The following is a 13,843-nucleotide window of genomic DNA, read 5'->3' as shown; positions in this document are numbered from 1 at the left end:
AGAATGTATTTATTTTTTATTAAATTTATAATTTAATTTAATTTAAGTTTTATACTCTAATATTAAATATTTTATATCTCAAATAGAAAAAATAATTTAAAATGATATATACTAATGGGTAATTATTTTTATTCACTTGAAAATTTTATATTATATGAAAGATTTATAATTTTTTTAATATTATCAAATAATATCAAAATTTCATAAAATAAAATCTTTTTATTTAGATAAAATACAAAATAAAAAATTCAAATTAATATAAAAATAAAATCGATTAAAATAAAAATAAAATAAATAATAATAAAATATTCAAATTAAACTAATCGAATTCGAATCAAACATATAGGATAACGTCAGGGTAAAGGAGATAAATTACATTTCATACCACTCATCTCAATAGGTATCACTCGAAGAAAATAGCAGCAGCATAGGAGGAGACGAAGAAGAAAGAAGAAATGCCGACCTTGAATTTATACACAAACATACCTGTGGACGCAGTCACCACCTCTGACATCCTCAAAGACGCCACCAAAGCTGTTGCCAAAATCATCGGCAAACCCGAATCCGTTTGTTCTTATTCACTCTTCTTCTTTCTTTGTTCTATTATAATTTCAATGGCATTATTTTTATTTACTTATTTTCTTTTGGGGGGATAAAATGGGTTAACAGTACGTGATGATCTTGGTGAATGGCGGAGTTCCCATGGCATTTGCAGGGACGGAAGCCCCCGCTGCTTATGGAGAATTGATTTCTATTGGGGGACTTGGACCTTCTGTTAATTCCAAACTCAGTTCAACAATTGCTGATATTCTTCAAACCAAGCTCTCAATTGATAGCTCTCGCTTCTACATCAAATTCTATGATGTTCAGGTCCTTTCTCCCCTCTGCTTTTACTCTTTTGGGAGGAAAATGTTTTTTTTTGGGAATGTTTAGTAGAAAATTCTCGAATTTTGCAGTGTTCTGTTGAATGTTTGAAACATGTTTGATGGAAAAGCACACACCCTTCCCAAACCACAGGCCTTTCGATTATAATCCCAATTTTTCTGAACTTAGTTTGTATAAGCAAAATATTATTGTTGCCAACACTTATTCATAGGAACAAAGAGAAATGAATTGTTTGTATAAACAAAAGGGTAACTCTTGGTTTTGGGTTCAAAGAGATGAACCAATAACATTATACTTTGGATCTGTTTTTAGGGTAAAAACTGTATATAATCATTTTCACAGTCCTTAATTGTTTTGTCAAATTATTGTTTACAACTGAGTGAAGTATCTAACTTGCTTTACTATAACTTATTTGTGTGGATGTTTTACTATGATATTCTTACATTACCACTTGAAGTCACTGTTATAAAACTTGGATTGACCTGGTAGTGGAACCATCCTATTGAGCTCTTCGTTTTCAGTTTTCACTGTACCTTTCTTGATCTCATTCTAGAGGAAACACCATTTCATTTTAATGATATCATCTCCTTACCGATGGAAAACCTAGAAATGAGAAGGGATGATTTCCTTTTTCAAAATATAAATGCTTTTAATGTGCACAAGTCTATTGAGAATTGAGTCTTGTATGCTCAAAGTTGATTCCTTAGTATGAATGCGCTAGTAGAAGCTTTGTAAGAAATATCCAGATATATTTATGACTTGTGTTGATGTTGAATCGTTTTCAAATCATCAACACACAATCTTATTTTGTATATACCAATAGGAAGGCTTATCATTTGTCTACTTCCATGTTTTTCATTTTCGAGCACATGTTTTTATGAATACGCTGCATCTAAAGAACCAAATTGTTTCATCAGGTCATTGAAACATAGCAATGCAATTGGACTTGCTTTATATAATGACTATCAGTAACTTGCATGAAACGAGCTTGCCTTTTGTTTGGATGTAGTTATTAGTGCTCTGAAATACGATTTTTCGTCCAATTGATCCTTCACTTCTAGTTAACCCAGCTTGATGTCTATTTCATGTTTTTTTATATGATGCAGCGGTCATTCTTTGGATTCAACGGTTCGACTTTCTGATGAGTGGTTGAAACGAACAGAAAGCATATCACAGTTCAAGCCAGAATCATATGTGCAGGACTAGTTTTTCCTAAAAAAATATTAATTGAAGACTTTCTGATTAACTGAAATGTATTACCATGGAAAACATTTGCAAGTTGAATCAGTTGTGTTCCGCTTAGATTTCCCTTGGTTCAGCTCAAAATATGGGGTCGTTATTCTACTCAAGTCCAGCACATGTTAAGATGGAATAATTCAGGTTTAATGCCTGAATTAATTCATTAAAATGAGTTTTTTTTTGTCGTTGTATAGATTATATAAAATTACAAGTGAGCAAGGCAGGAACTGGAAAAAAATTAAATTAATCGGTATATTCTTTTAATTAAATATCGGATTAGCGCATGTTACCAATTATTTATGGAAATAAAATCCATGTCTTCCATTCGGGGCAAAGACAAATCTAATTAGTTGTCTTTTGGAAGGCGTAGCTGATTGTGCGTGTGTTTGTCTTGTGTCACACGACTGGTCAGTAAATCGAAAGGTATGATCGATCAATCATACCTTTTATAAGTTTTTTTCTTATGTTGGTTTGGGGGTTTTGGTCTAATCGTTTAGGGTTTTGGTTTTTAATATTTGGGTAAATCATATAATAGTTTGAACATTTTTTCTATTGATCTTTCACAAGTAATTATTTAATTATTAATATTAATGATTTATAACAAATTAATGACTTGAAGAAGAGAAGTTGATGACTAGTTAAAATGGTCTCACCTGATCGAATGATACCAAAAAAAACTAAATTAACAATTTTAAGACTCTACTAGTAACTGTTAATAATCAACAATCAAATGATCAATTTGTTATAAACCGATAACGTTAATAACTACATTTTTATTTTTGAAACATTAATAGAAAAAGAGAAACTTACTCAAACATTAATAATCATTTATATAATTTAACTTTAATATATTTGCACTTCAGCCACTAAAGGGAAACCCCCCAGTAAAGAGAACCTGCAATGCGAGAAGAATTGATTCTTTTTAGTTTAAAGGACATTGTATAATATGATAGGGGATACACATTCAATGAAGTTCAAAATTTCCCTTAAAGGGAAACACCCCCACAAAAGTATTTTAAACCTTAAAATCCCCAATTGACTAGGAATCATCTATCTAACGTAGACCAGACGAACTTAAATCGAATCCAATTATCTTAATCGATTTATCCGAACCATACCCGATCCGAATCGAAAACAATCCGAACTGAAAACAACCTAAAATGAAAACAGCCCGAACAAAAAATAACCCGAACTGAAACAACTCGACCGAAAAGCAACCTAATTTGAAATTAATCCAAATCAAAAGCAGTATAAACCGAAAATCTATATATATACTTGATTAGACTTATAACCGAATTAAGCATAAATGATAAGATTAACAAACAATAAGACATATTTTTACAAGAATATAACGATAATTATATATATACTTGATTAGACTCATAACCAATTCAATCCGAATTGACCTGATCCAAATAGAAAATCAATCGGTCTAATATTGATCCGACCCAAAATTTAACTGATCTAGTATTAACCCGACCTAAAAATCAATCAATCCGATATTGATCAGAAATGAAAAACAACCAATCCGATAGTCACCGACCTGAAAATTGACCCTACCCGACCCAATTTATCATACACCCGAACTAAATTTGAACTAGACCTGATTCGACCCCGAATAAAATTAAACCGAATATAATATAAACTCGAAATGACCCGATCCAAAATGACCATCCTCAAACACAATCCGAATGACCCGTTTGCCACCTCTAACCAAACAAAAGATGTCTCTCCCTCAAAATTAAAAATGCACATCATAGCATGTAAACCCGGCCTCATTTGCCACCATGCCTTGACTTCTTGTGAGATTCTAGGCCACCCCCAGCTAGGGTGAGCATTTTTGGATACATATATTATCCGATTCTAAATTTTGAATATCCAAAACTTTTAGATCACTAAAATTGTTATTCGTATCTAATTCGAAAAACCGGATATCCGAATCTGAATATAAATTTTAATTTAACAAAAAAAATTAATTATTGTGACTTTATATTATTATTATTATTATTATTATTATTATTATTATTATTATTAAATTTTTGTTGTCAAATAATGTTAAATATTTGCACGGTTGATATAACACCAAGAAGCTAAAAAATACAATGAATTATAAATGTACTAATTAAATAATATTAGATTTGATGGTGCTATTCTGCTACATATATATATATATATATATATATATATATTAAAAGAGTTAAGTTTTCATTATTAATTCGCCAATGGCATATTTAGATTATTTTCATGTGATTTAATATCGAGGGGAGGATTGTTTAGAGCATAAAATTGAAAAAAAAATGGTCGAGTTTAGAAATTTGGGCTATTTAATCAAGTGTTTTGTGTATAATATTGAAAATAAGGGACAGATTCATGTTTATACTGTTTTGAGTAAGGAATGCTAATTCAATCCGTCAGGCATTACGGTCAGCTCAAGGCTGGGGCGCTAGCATTTTAAACGAGGTGAGGGTGGGCTGTATGATATTATTGGGCTGGGTAAAAATTTGTAAAGGCTCATTATTTTTTGGATTTTCGGATAGTCCAAAAACAAATTTTAGTCGATATGTTTCCGATCCAATTATCTAATTTTTTTGTCGGATATTCAATCCGAACTATCTAAAAATTAAATATCTAAATTTTCTAGTCGAATCAGCGGATCACCGTTAGAATCTGATTTTTTTTTTTTTTTTTGCACGCCCCTACCCGGCTGATCTGTTCAAAGAAATATTCATGTAGTTAGTCAACTCGATCAAAATCGAAAGCCCCTCATTGAAATTTTAACAATCACCAGAGAATTGACCACCAGACTTTGGAGTCTTGGCTGAATTTTTCCCAGCCTGCTTTGCTGGATGCGGTGTTCCTCCTCCTTACCATCTGCTACAATTGCAAGTAACTTGATCAAAAGATTGTAAAAAAAAAAAAAGTGAATAGGCCAATCCTGGTAAAAGAGTATGTAGCCGATAGTGTGGAATAAATGACGCATGATGCTGCAGATTTTCAAGTGTACAACAAGAAAGACCTGTCTTCTGGGGTGTAACTGCAGATTTAGCCTTTCTCACAGGTTTCTTCTTGCTTGACTCGACCTTGAAAACAAGAAAACATGAATTACAACCATTGAATCAGGTCAGATTCAACAATCCAAAAGATCATCTATCAAAGACACCTTCTTACGTGTTTCTTCATCCTCATCATCTGAACTTCCATCCATGGACATCTGTCCATATAAATAATAAAATAAATCAAGAGCAAAGATAATACGAAGAAAGAAACAGGCCACAAAAAACTCATAAAACAAGGGGACCGGAGTAACAACCTCTGGTTTCCCAGCTTTAGCCTTGGCTGTTTTTGCATCTGTCTTGTCTTTCCCTGGAACCGGTTTGAAAAGATGAAAGATGAAACAATCAAATCTTCAACCATTGACATAAATCGCAGTAGAAAGAGAAATTACCATTTTCTTCAGCAACCGGAGGTGCTCCTCCTCCTCCTCACTACTTTCTTCTTCACTAGATATATCTGTAAATAAGAAAAACAAACATGAGAAACAGTTTACCAAAATAGAAAAATTCAAGGACAAATTTTATTTATGGCCTCAACAAAATCATCAGTGGTGACAGAAGAGATCATGAAAAGCCAAGGAAGTGCAAGACTGAACAAGAACACCTCATATTTATTTAAAATAAGCACGGTAATTAAGAAAATAGGTAAATTAATTTATATTTTTAATAAAATATTTTATATATACAAATATTATTAATGAGCATCTTAAAATAATTTTATATTTTTATTATATTTTAAGTTTATATATCATAGTATTAATAAATATAAATATAATTTAAATGTTATATTTTTAATTTATAAAGTAATAGTTAAAATGAACATTTTATCTTTTCAAAATCACTTTTTAACTATAATTTCAAACAATTAAATTTTAAACTTAACTTTTTACACTTTTAAAAATTCTTTTATACACTACTTTTAATAGCCAATTTTCAAACGCAATGTCAAAATGAACCTTAATTTTTTTTTCATTTGAATTCATTTTTTTTTTAGTTTTGGTCGTTTTAAATTTATTTGATCGAATCCTTTTAAATTTACTTTAATTTTCATTTCTAAATTCAAATAAATTAATTTTCAATTTTTTTAACTTAAAAGTGCCAGTCAATTCATTAAAAAAACCACCAAAACAAATTCTAAGTGGTGTCAACAAAGGTGCAGTAAACAATACCATGCAAAAACCGACCAAAAAACAAATATCAAAATAGCAAACTAAACAAAACAAAGCTGGCCTTTCGTCTTCTTCATGGAATAAGTTTGGACAGATGAAATGCTCAACACAAAGAAGCTGCAACAAACACAGTAGAGCCTAAAACCAAACCCGACCATTCATTCTTCACAGAGAAAACTTAAGGAAGCTCGATCCCCCGTTTATCCTCGACGACCTGCTGTTCCACCTTACACGGACCTTCCTCCACCCAAAACATATCCTCTTCCCCGATTCCACATCAGCATCCAAGACATGAGCAACTTTATTCGTCGATGGAGGCACATAACTGGCTTTGCATGTTCGGATAAAATAAGTTGTCCTCTTTAGTTCCCAGGTAATCATACTCATCTCAGACGTCCCCGAAAAAGCTTTAATTGTCCCCCAATTCGGTCAGTCGTACCCTGCTACTGTGGCACGTCCCTGGTACGTACCCCAATCGTCCCCGTACCATAAATGTGTCAGTTACTTGAAACGAGCCTCCTTTGCCATCCTCGTGCTTCTTAGATGACAAAGATGATGAAACGAACCTGAAATCATACTAATAAACATAACTAACAATGCGATAAAATATTAAAACTCTTTTCAAAATAATATTACTATCAAATATCGACGGTGAAATAACAATGTTCGAATAAAACAACACTGAGCAGCAACATAAAAGGAGAGAGATGAAAGCAAAAGTTCAAACCATAAAAAATGAAAAGAGAGATGAGATTACCCCAGAACTCCATAGAGAAAAGGCTTAGGGTTTTGGTAGGAGGAGATACGCTGCAATACAGAGTAAAACTCTTTCGAAAGAGATGACAAGAGGTGGTCGCTTAGAAGAATTTAGTTTACAAAAGTTTTCCTTATTTTTCGGTGTTTGATTTACCAAAATAGGTTGTTTAATGTAGAAAATTTTCCTGGTCTTTCTGGAAAATGACTTACAGTCTTATTCTCCGTAATTCATTTTCCGAATTTTTCACTTCAAAACATAAATATTTAAAATAATAATATTTTATGTATTTAACGTTGATATAATATTTTAATATCATTTTAATAAAATTATTAACTATTAAAATATTTAAAATATATTAATTAATATTTTCAATATTATAATAATATATTCAATTATATTATAATAATATATGATATTATATTCTTATTTTAATAAAATATAATATAGTATAAATAAATTTAAATTATTTATTAATTTATAAAATAAACATTATTTAATTATTAATATTGAATAATATTATTTATGTATTTAATATTGATATAATAATCTAGTAATATTTTAATAAAAATACTTTAAATGTGTTTATTAATAATTTTAAAAAAAACATAATATAATATTTTAATATTTTATTTATAAATTTATAGAAATAGTATTCTAATAATAATATTGACATAAATAATTTTGAATAAATTATATAATAGTTTAAGATAATACTATTAAGTTTTTATAATAAATAATATCTTTAATTATATTTGATATTTATAATAAATAAACTTTTAAAAAATTATCAACTAACGAAAAATGATTTATACAACATCTCAGTGTAAAATATTTTCCATAAATGTAATTCATTTTATGGAAAACATTTTTCAAAAAATATTTTAGTGAAACAAACGAAACTTTGTAAGTAAATTGTCGCCCGATTGGGATTATTCAATTTTTAGGGTTTTCTTGTTGGGTGGCTTTATTTTCTCAACTTCAGACCTAATCAAGACTGTAAATGACACGAGCTTTGGGCTAGACCTTTTATTAATCCACTCAACGTTTTTCTAAAAGAAAAGGTGTTAGGAAATAAACCGAGTACAAGTAATTTCCCTATAACCAGATTAGTGAAAATGCGAAATAAAAGCGGAAAAATAATACCCGAAATTGATAACGGAGTTCAGCTAATTGTGCTTACGTCTCCAGACTGCTGCAGATCTTTTACTAAGAGATAAAATTTACAGGTGTTTACAAAACACTCACTACTCACAAGAAAGCTCTCTAGTATTGGGAGAAAGAAATGATTTTTGGGATGGTTTTGAAGCTAAATGAGCTAGGGTATTTATAGTTGAAACTTAATGACTTAATCTTGTAAATACCCTAAAGCCTAGGGATTAATTGTGATTATCCCATTATCATTTTTCAACAAACATCTACCAAACTTTGAAAAACTATTTTTCAAAGAAACATTTACCAAACTTTGAAAACCATTTTTCAAAGTTGGTTACCAAACTTGAAAACCATTTTAATACTTTCAACAATCTCCCACTTGAAGACTGATTTTAATCTGTCTTCACACCTCGATCAATGCAACAGCTTTTCTAGTCTTGTTACTCTAGCATGCCAACTGAAGTTGAACACAATTTCAGTTTGTCTGTAGTCACCGTCTTTGTTAACATGTCTGTCGGATTTTGAGCTCCACTGATCTTTTCAAGTTTCAAAATCCCATCTTCCAGAAGAGACCGGATAAAATGATATCGCAATTGTATGTGCTTCGTCCTGGAATGCAAAGACAGATTTATCGCTAGATGGATAGCACTTTGACTGTCGTAATACAAGACATTGTTTTCTTGTTTCTTGCCTAACTCTTCCAAGAAACTTTGGAGCCAAACCATCTCCTTGCTGGCTTCTGTAACAGCAACATATTCTGCTTCAGTTGTGGAGAGAGCAACTATCTTCTGTAGTTGAGAAACCCAACTCACTGCGGTTCCTCCTAGAGTATAGACATATCCTGTAGTGCTCCTTCTGATGTCAACATTTCCGGTTAAGTCAGCATCTACATAGCCTGTCAGTATCGTATCTCCACCTTTGAAACAAAGTGCTTTGTTTGTGGTACCCTACAGATATCTGAGGATCCATTTTAATACTTCCCAGTGTACCTTACCCAGATTATTCATGTACCTGCTAACAGCTCCCACTGCTTGAGCAATATCTGGTCTGGTACAAACCATGGCATACATCAGACTTCTAATTGCTGAGGCATACGACACTTTCACCATGTGTGCACGTTCTTTGGAGAGTCTGAAATGAACACCTAAAGGTGTACTTACTGGTTTAACATCTTGCATGTTGAACCTGGAGAGTACTTTGTTGATGTACTCAGCTTGTGATAATATCAAAGTCCCCGACTTTGTGTCTCTCTTGATCCTCATCCCAAGAATCTGCTTTGCAGCACCCAGATCCTTCATAGCAAACTGCTTCGACAATTTTTTCTTCAAGCGTATAATCTCTTGCATGTCTGAGCCAGCAACGAGCATGTCATCAACGTACAAGAATAAAATAATGAAGCTATTATTGAACCTCTTGATGTAGCAACAATGATCTGCTTGGCATCTGATAAGACCATTGCTACCCATAAAGCTATTAAACTTCTTGTACCACTTCCTAGGAGCTTGTTTTAAACCATACAAGCTATTCTTCAACTTGCATACCAGGTTTTTCTTGTCTGTCTCTATGAAGCCTTCTGGCTGCCTCATATAGATTTCTTCCTCCAAATCACCATGAAGGAAAGCTGTCTTTACATCTAACTGCTCAAGATGTAAATTCTCTGCAGCTACAATTTTCAATACCAGCTTGATTGTAGACAGCTTCACGACTGGAGAGAAAATTTCATTGTAGTCAATACCTTCTTTTTGTTGAAAACCTTTGACAACCAATCTCGCTTTGTAGCGTTTTCTCCTATCGTGCTCTTCCTTTATCCTGTAAATCCACTTGTTGTGGAGCGCTTTCTTGCCTGGTGGTAATTCAGCTAATTCCCACGTCTGATTTGACATAAGCGAGTCCATTTCATCTTTCATGGAAGACTCCCACTTGACTGAATCCTCCACTTGCATTGCTTCATCATAGCACTCTGGTTCACCATTGTCAGTCAGCAATAAGTAGTGCAAAGAAGGAGAATACCGTTGGGTTGGTTTAGGAATTCTAGAGGAGCGTCTCAGTTCTGGTGTGCCTGGTTCTTCTTGAACTGCTTCAGGATTGATTTGAACATCATTTCTAGAAATCTCCTCGAACTCAGTAAATTCCTTTGTTTCAGCTTCGTTATTGGAGCTACTTGATTCTATAGTTGACCTGTCTTTATACATCACATTCTCATTGAAAATGACATCTCTGCTTCTGATGATCTTTCGATTTTCGTAGTCCCAAAACCGGTAACCGAACTCATCACCACCATAACCAACAAAGACACATTTGTTGGACTTGGCATCAAGTTTACTTCTTTCAGCAGAGTTTATGTGTACATAAGAAATACAACCAAACATTCTTAAGTGTGAAAGGTTTATTTATTTCTTACTCCAAACTTCCTCTGGTATTCTGCCATCCAAAGGAACCGATGGCCCACGGTTGATCATGTAAGCTACAGTGTTGATAGCTTCAGCCCATAGAAGTTTGGGCAATCCGGCATGTATCCTCATGCTTCTGGCACGTTCATTCAGAGTTCTATTCATGCGCTCTGCTACGCCATTATGATGCAGTGTCATGGGAACTGTTGTCTCCATCTTGATCCCATTGTTTGCGCAGAAATCTCTGAATCTACGATTTCTGTACTCTCCTCCATTGTCAGACCTCAACCACTTGAGTTTCAAACCAATCTCATTTTCCACTATGGCCTTCCATTTTCTGAAGGTATCAAAGACTTCTGATTTCTTCTTCAGAAAATAAACCTACATCTTCCTTGTAGAATCATCGATGAAGGTGACATAATATAGTGAGCCTGCAAGAGATGGAACTGGAGATGGTCCCCATATATCAGTATGAACCAACTCTAACTTTTCAGCCTTGGGTGTCTTACCAATCTTTGCAAAGCTGACTTTCTTTTGTTTGCCAAAGATGCAATCCTCGCATAGTCCGACATCTACATTCTTTAGATCCGGCAGCTTCCCTTTTGACAAAAGTGTCTTCATCCCTTTCTCGCTCATGTGACCAAGCCTTTGGTGCCATAGGTTTGATTTTCCATCAGCATCTGTGGCTGCAATGATATTCTCTAAATTTGAGGTTACATAGAGAGTACCAATTTTTTTACCACGAGAAATGACGAGTGCTCCTTTGGTAATCTTTCATTCACAGCCTGAAAAGGTTGTGTTATATCCTTCTCCATCAAGCTGTCCAACAGAAATCAGATTTCTTTTGAGGCTAGGAATATGTCTCACTCCTTTCAGCGTCCAGGTGGTCTGGTTTGGCAACTTTAGTCGGATGTCTCCTTTTCCGACGATCTTCAAGGTTTCATCATCAGCTAGATGAACCTTCCCAAAATCACCACTGACATAATTTTCCATGATTTCTTGGCATGGGGTGGAGTGAAAAGATGCCCCTGAATCCAAGATCCATGATTCAATCGGGCTGTTGACGCTTAGAATTATGGCATCACTTGTCTCCTCTGTCACGTTGGCAGATTCCTGTGCGTCGGTATTTTTCTTCAGTGCTCGGTAATCTCTTTTAAAGTGACCCTTCTTGCCACAATTATAACAGGTAAAATCTTTCTTTCCCATTCTGGATTTTCCCCGTCTGGATTTCGATCTGCCATGATTTGAATTTCTTTCTGAAGTTCTCCCTCTGGACTCTGTGTGCAAGGCTGAGGAGGTTGATGCTTCACCCGATTCTCTCCGTCGAATTTCTTCGCTGAGTACCAGATCCCGAACATCGTCGAATTTCAATTTACTATTTCCCGACGAGCTGCTAGCTGCTGTAACAGTAGCATTCCAACTGTCTGGTAGAGATGATAAGAGAATTAAAGCTCGAACTTCATCATCGAATTCAATTTCCACTGAACTCAACTGGGTTGTGATTGTGTTGAGTTCATTTAGGTGTTGTGCCATCGATACCCCTTCCGTCATCCGCAAATTGAATAACCGCCTCATCAAGTGCACTTTGTTTGAGGCTGATGGCTTCTCATACATACTGGAGAGAGCCGCCATAAGACCCACCGTGGTCTTTTCCTTTGCTATGTTGAAAGTAACATTGCGGGATAACGTCAGTCGGATAACTCCGAGGGCTTGTCTGTCGAGAAGAGCCCAGTCTTCATTCTTCATGCCCTCTGGTTACTTTCCTGAGAGAGGTTGATATAGATTTTTCTGGTACAAAAAATCTTCGATCTGCATCTTCCAAAAGCCAAAGTATGCACCATCAAACTTTTCAATTTTCACCTTCCCTTCGTCTGCAGCCATCGCTCCCACTCGAATCTGGTTTCGTTTGGATCGTTTCTGACAATTCTTGCGAACCATCGTGTATTAGAACACTTCCGTCGACAAACTCGTATCGCCGACAAAATTTTTTACTATTCACAAAAGTCACTATTCACGTTAATAGTAATGAATAGTAACCTCGCAAAAAATTGACAAAATTCACAACCAAAAGCTCTGATGCCAATTGTTAGGAAATAAACCGAGTACAATTAATTTCTCTATAACCAGATTAGTGAGAATACGAAATAAAAGTAAAAAAATAATACCCGAAATTGATAACGGAGTTCAGCCAATTGTGCTTACGTCTCCGGACTGCTGCAGATCTTTTACTAAGAGATAAAATTTACAGGTGTTTACAAAACACTCACTACTCACAAGAAAGCTCTCTAGTATTGGGAGAAAGAAATGATTTTTGGGATGGTTTTGAAGCTAAATGAGCTAGGGTATTTATAGTTGAAACTTAAGGACTTAATCTTGTAAATACCCTAAAGCCTAGGGATTAATTGTGATTATCCCATTATCATTTTTCAACAAACATCTACCAAACTTTGAAAAACTATTTTTCAAAGAAACATTTACCAAACTTTGAAAACCATTTTTCCAAAGTTGGTTACCAAACTTGAAAACCATTTTTCCAAAGTTGGTTACCAAACTTGAAAACCATTTTAATACTTTCAACAAAAGGGAGGTCAAAGCCAAAAGTTAAACAAGAGCAGATCTAAAGTACGAAGACCATTGATGTCCTGATCGAGAAGAGGTTAAAGGTGGATCAGGAGGTTTTCGATTGCCATAATTTGGTAGGAATTAGTCAAGGTTAGCTTTACGATTTTATCAGCAACCTTGTTGCATTCTCTAGGAATCCAGCTAAATTCAGTAACATAACATCTTTGGCAAAGCTTATGGATTACAAGAACAAGCGGAAGATGACTTGATGAGAATCCACGTCGATGATCAGCTTAATCGCTGTGGCAGAGTCAAATTGAACATGTAAATAATTTGAAACCAAGAGTCCACGTAGTTTGAAGACCCACAAGTAATCCTCACAACTCAGTTTGAAGGATATTTGGGATGCCAATAGACCTGCAAAATCATGCACCTAGATGCCGTTAGAGTTACAGAAGACACCATCTGTGGAGGCCATACCAGTAGAGGGGGAGACTACAACATCAACGTTGAGGCATAACCAGCCTGGTGAGGGCGACGGCCATTTAACAAGAGAGAGCTCCCGATGAGGATGAGGGGGAGCACGATCCAAGTCTTCTAAGCTATCAGTAAGTCTTTCGAACCTAATGATTAAAC

The 13,843-nt window shown here is 34.3% G+C and overlaps 1 protein-coding gene across 1 annotated transcript; it reads left to right on the top strand.

Moving 5' to 3' along the window:
- Positions 1-393: 393 nt before the first annotated feature.
- On the top strand, positions 394-2,114 carry LOC120181404 (macrophage migration inhibitory factor homolog). Its single transcript, XM_039186537.1, has 3 exons — positions 394-566; positions 670-870; positions 1,992-2,114. Exons 1-3 carry the CDS (start codon positions 456-458, stop codon positions 2,025-2,027), a joined length of 348 nt encoding a protein of 115 aa, XP_039042468.1. The 5' UTR covers positions 394-455; the 3' UTR covers positions 2,028-2,114.
- Positions 2,115-13,843: the final 11,729 nt, after the last annotated feature.

Source organism: Hibiscus syriacus, unplaced genomic scaffold, assembly GCF_006381635.1.
Source record: "Hibiscus syriacus cultivar Baekdansim isolate YM2019G1 unplaced genomic scaffold, ASM638163v2 tig00003721_pilon, whole genome shotgun sequence".
Lineage (NCBI taxonomy): Eukaryota > Viridiplantae > Streptophyta > Magnoliopsida > Malvales > Malvaceae > Hibiscus > Hibiscus syriacus.
The sequence above is the reverse complement of the archived record's forward strand: the minus strand, read 5'-3'. Positions and strand labels throughout refer to the sequence as shown.

What these genes read in the sequence shown, in the direction of transcription:
- LOC120181404 (XM_039186537.1), top strand. Translation starts at nt 456, where the DNA reads ATGCCGACCTTGAATTTATACACAAACATACCTGTGGACGCAGTCACC. An exon ending in TCATCGGCAAACCCGAATCC is followed by an intron (nt 567 to 669) that starts GTTTGTTCTTAT and finishes ATGGGTTAACAG; the next exon opens with TACGTGATGATCTTGGTGAA. An exon ending in TCAAATTCTATGATGTTCAG is followed by an intron (nt 871 to 1,991) that starts GTCCTTTCTCCC and finishes TATATGATGCAG; the next exon opens with CGGTCATTCTTTGGATTCAA.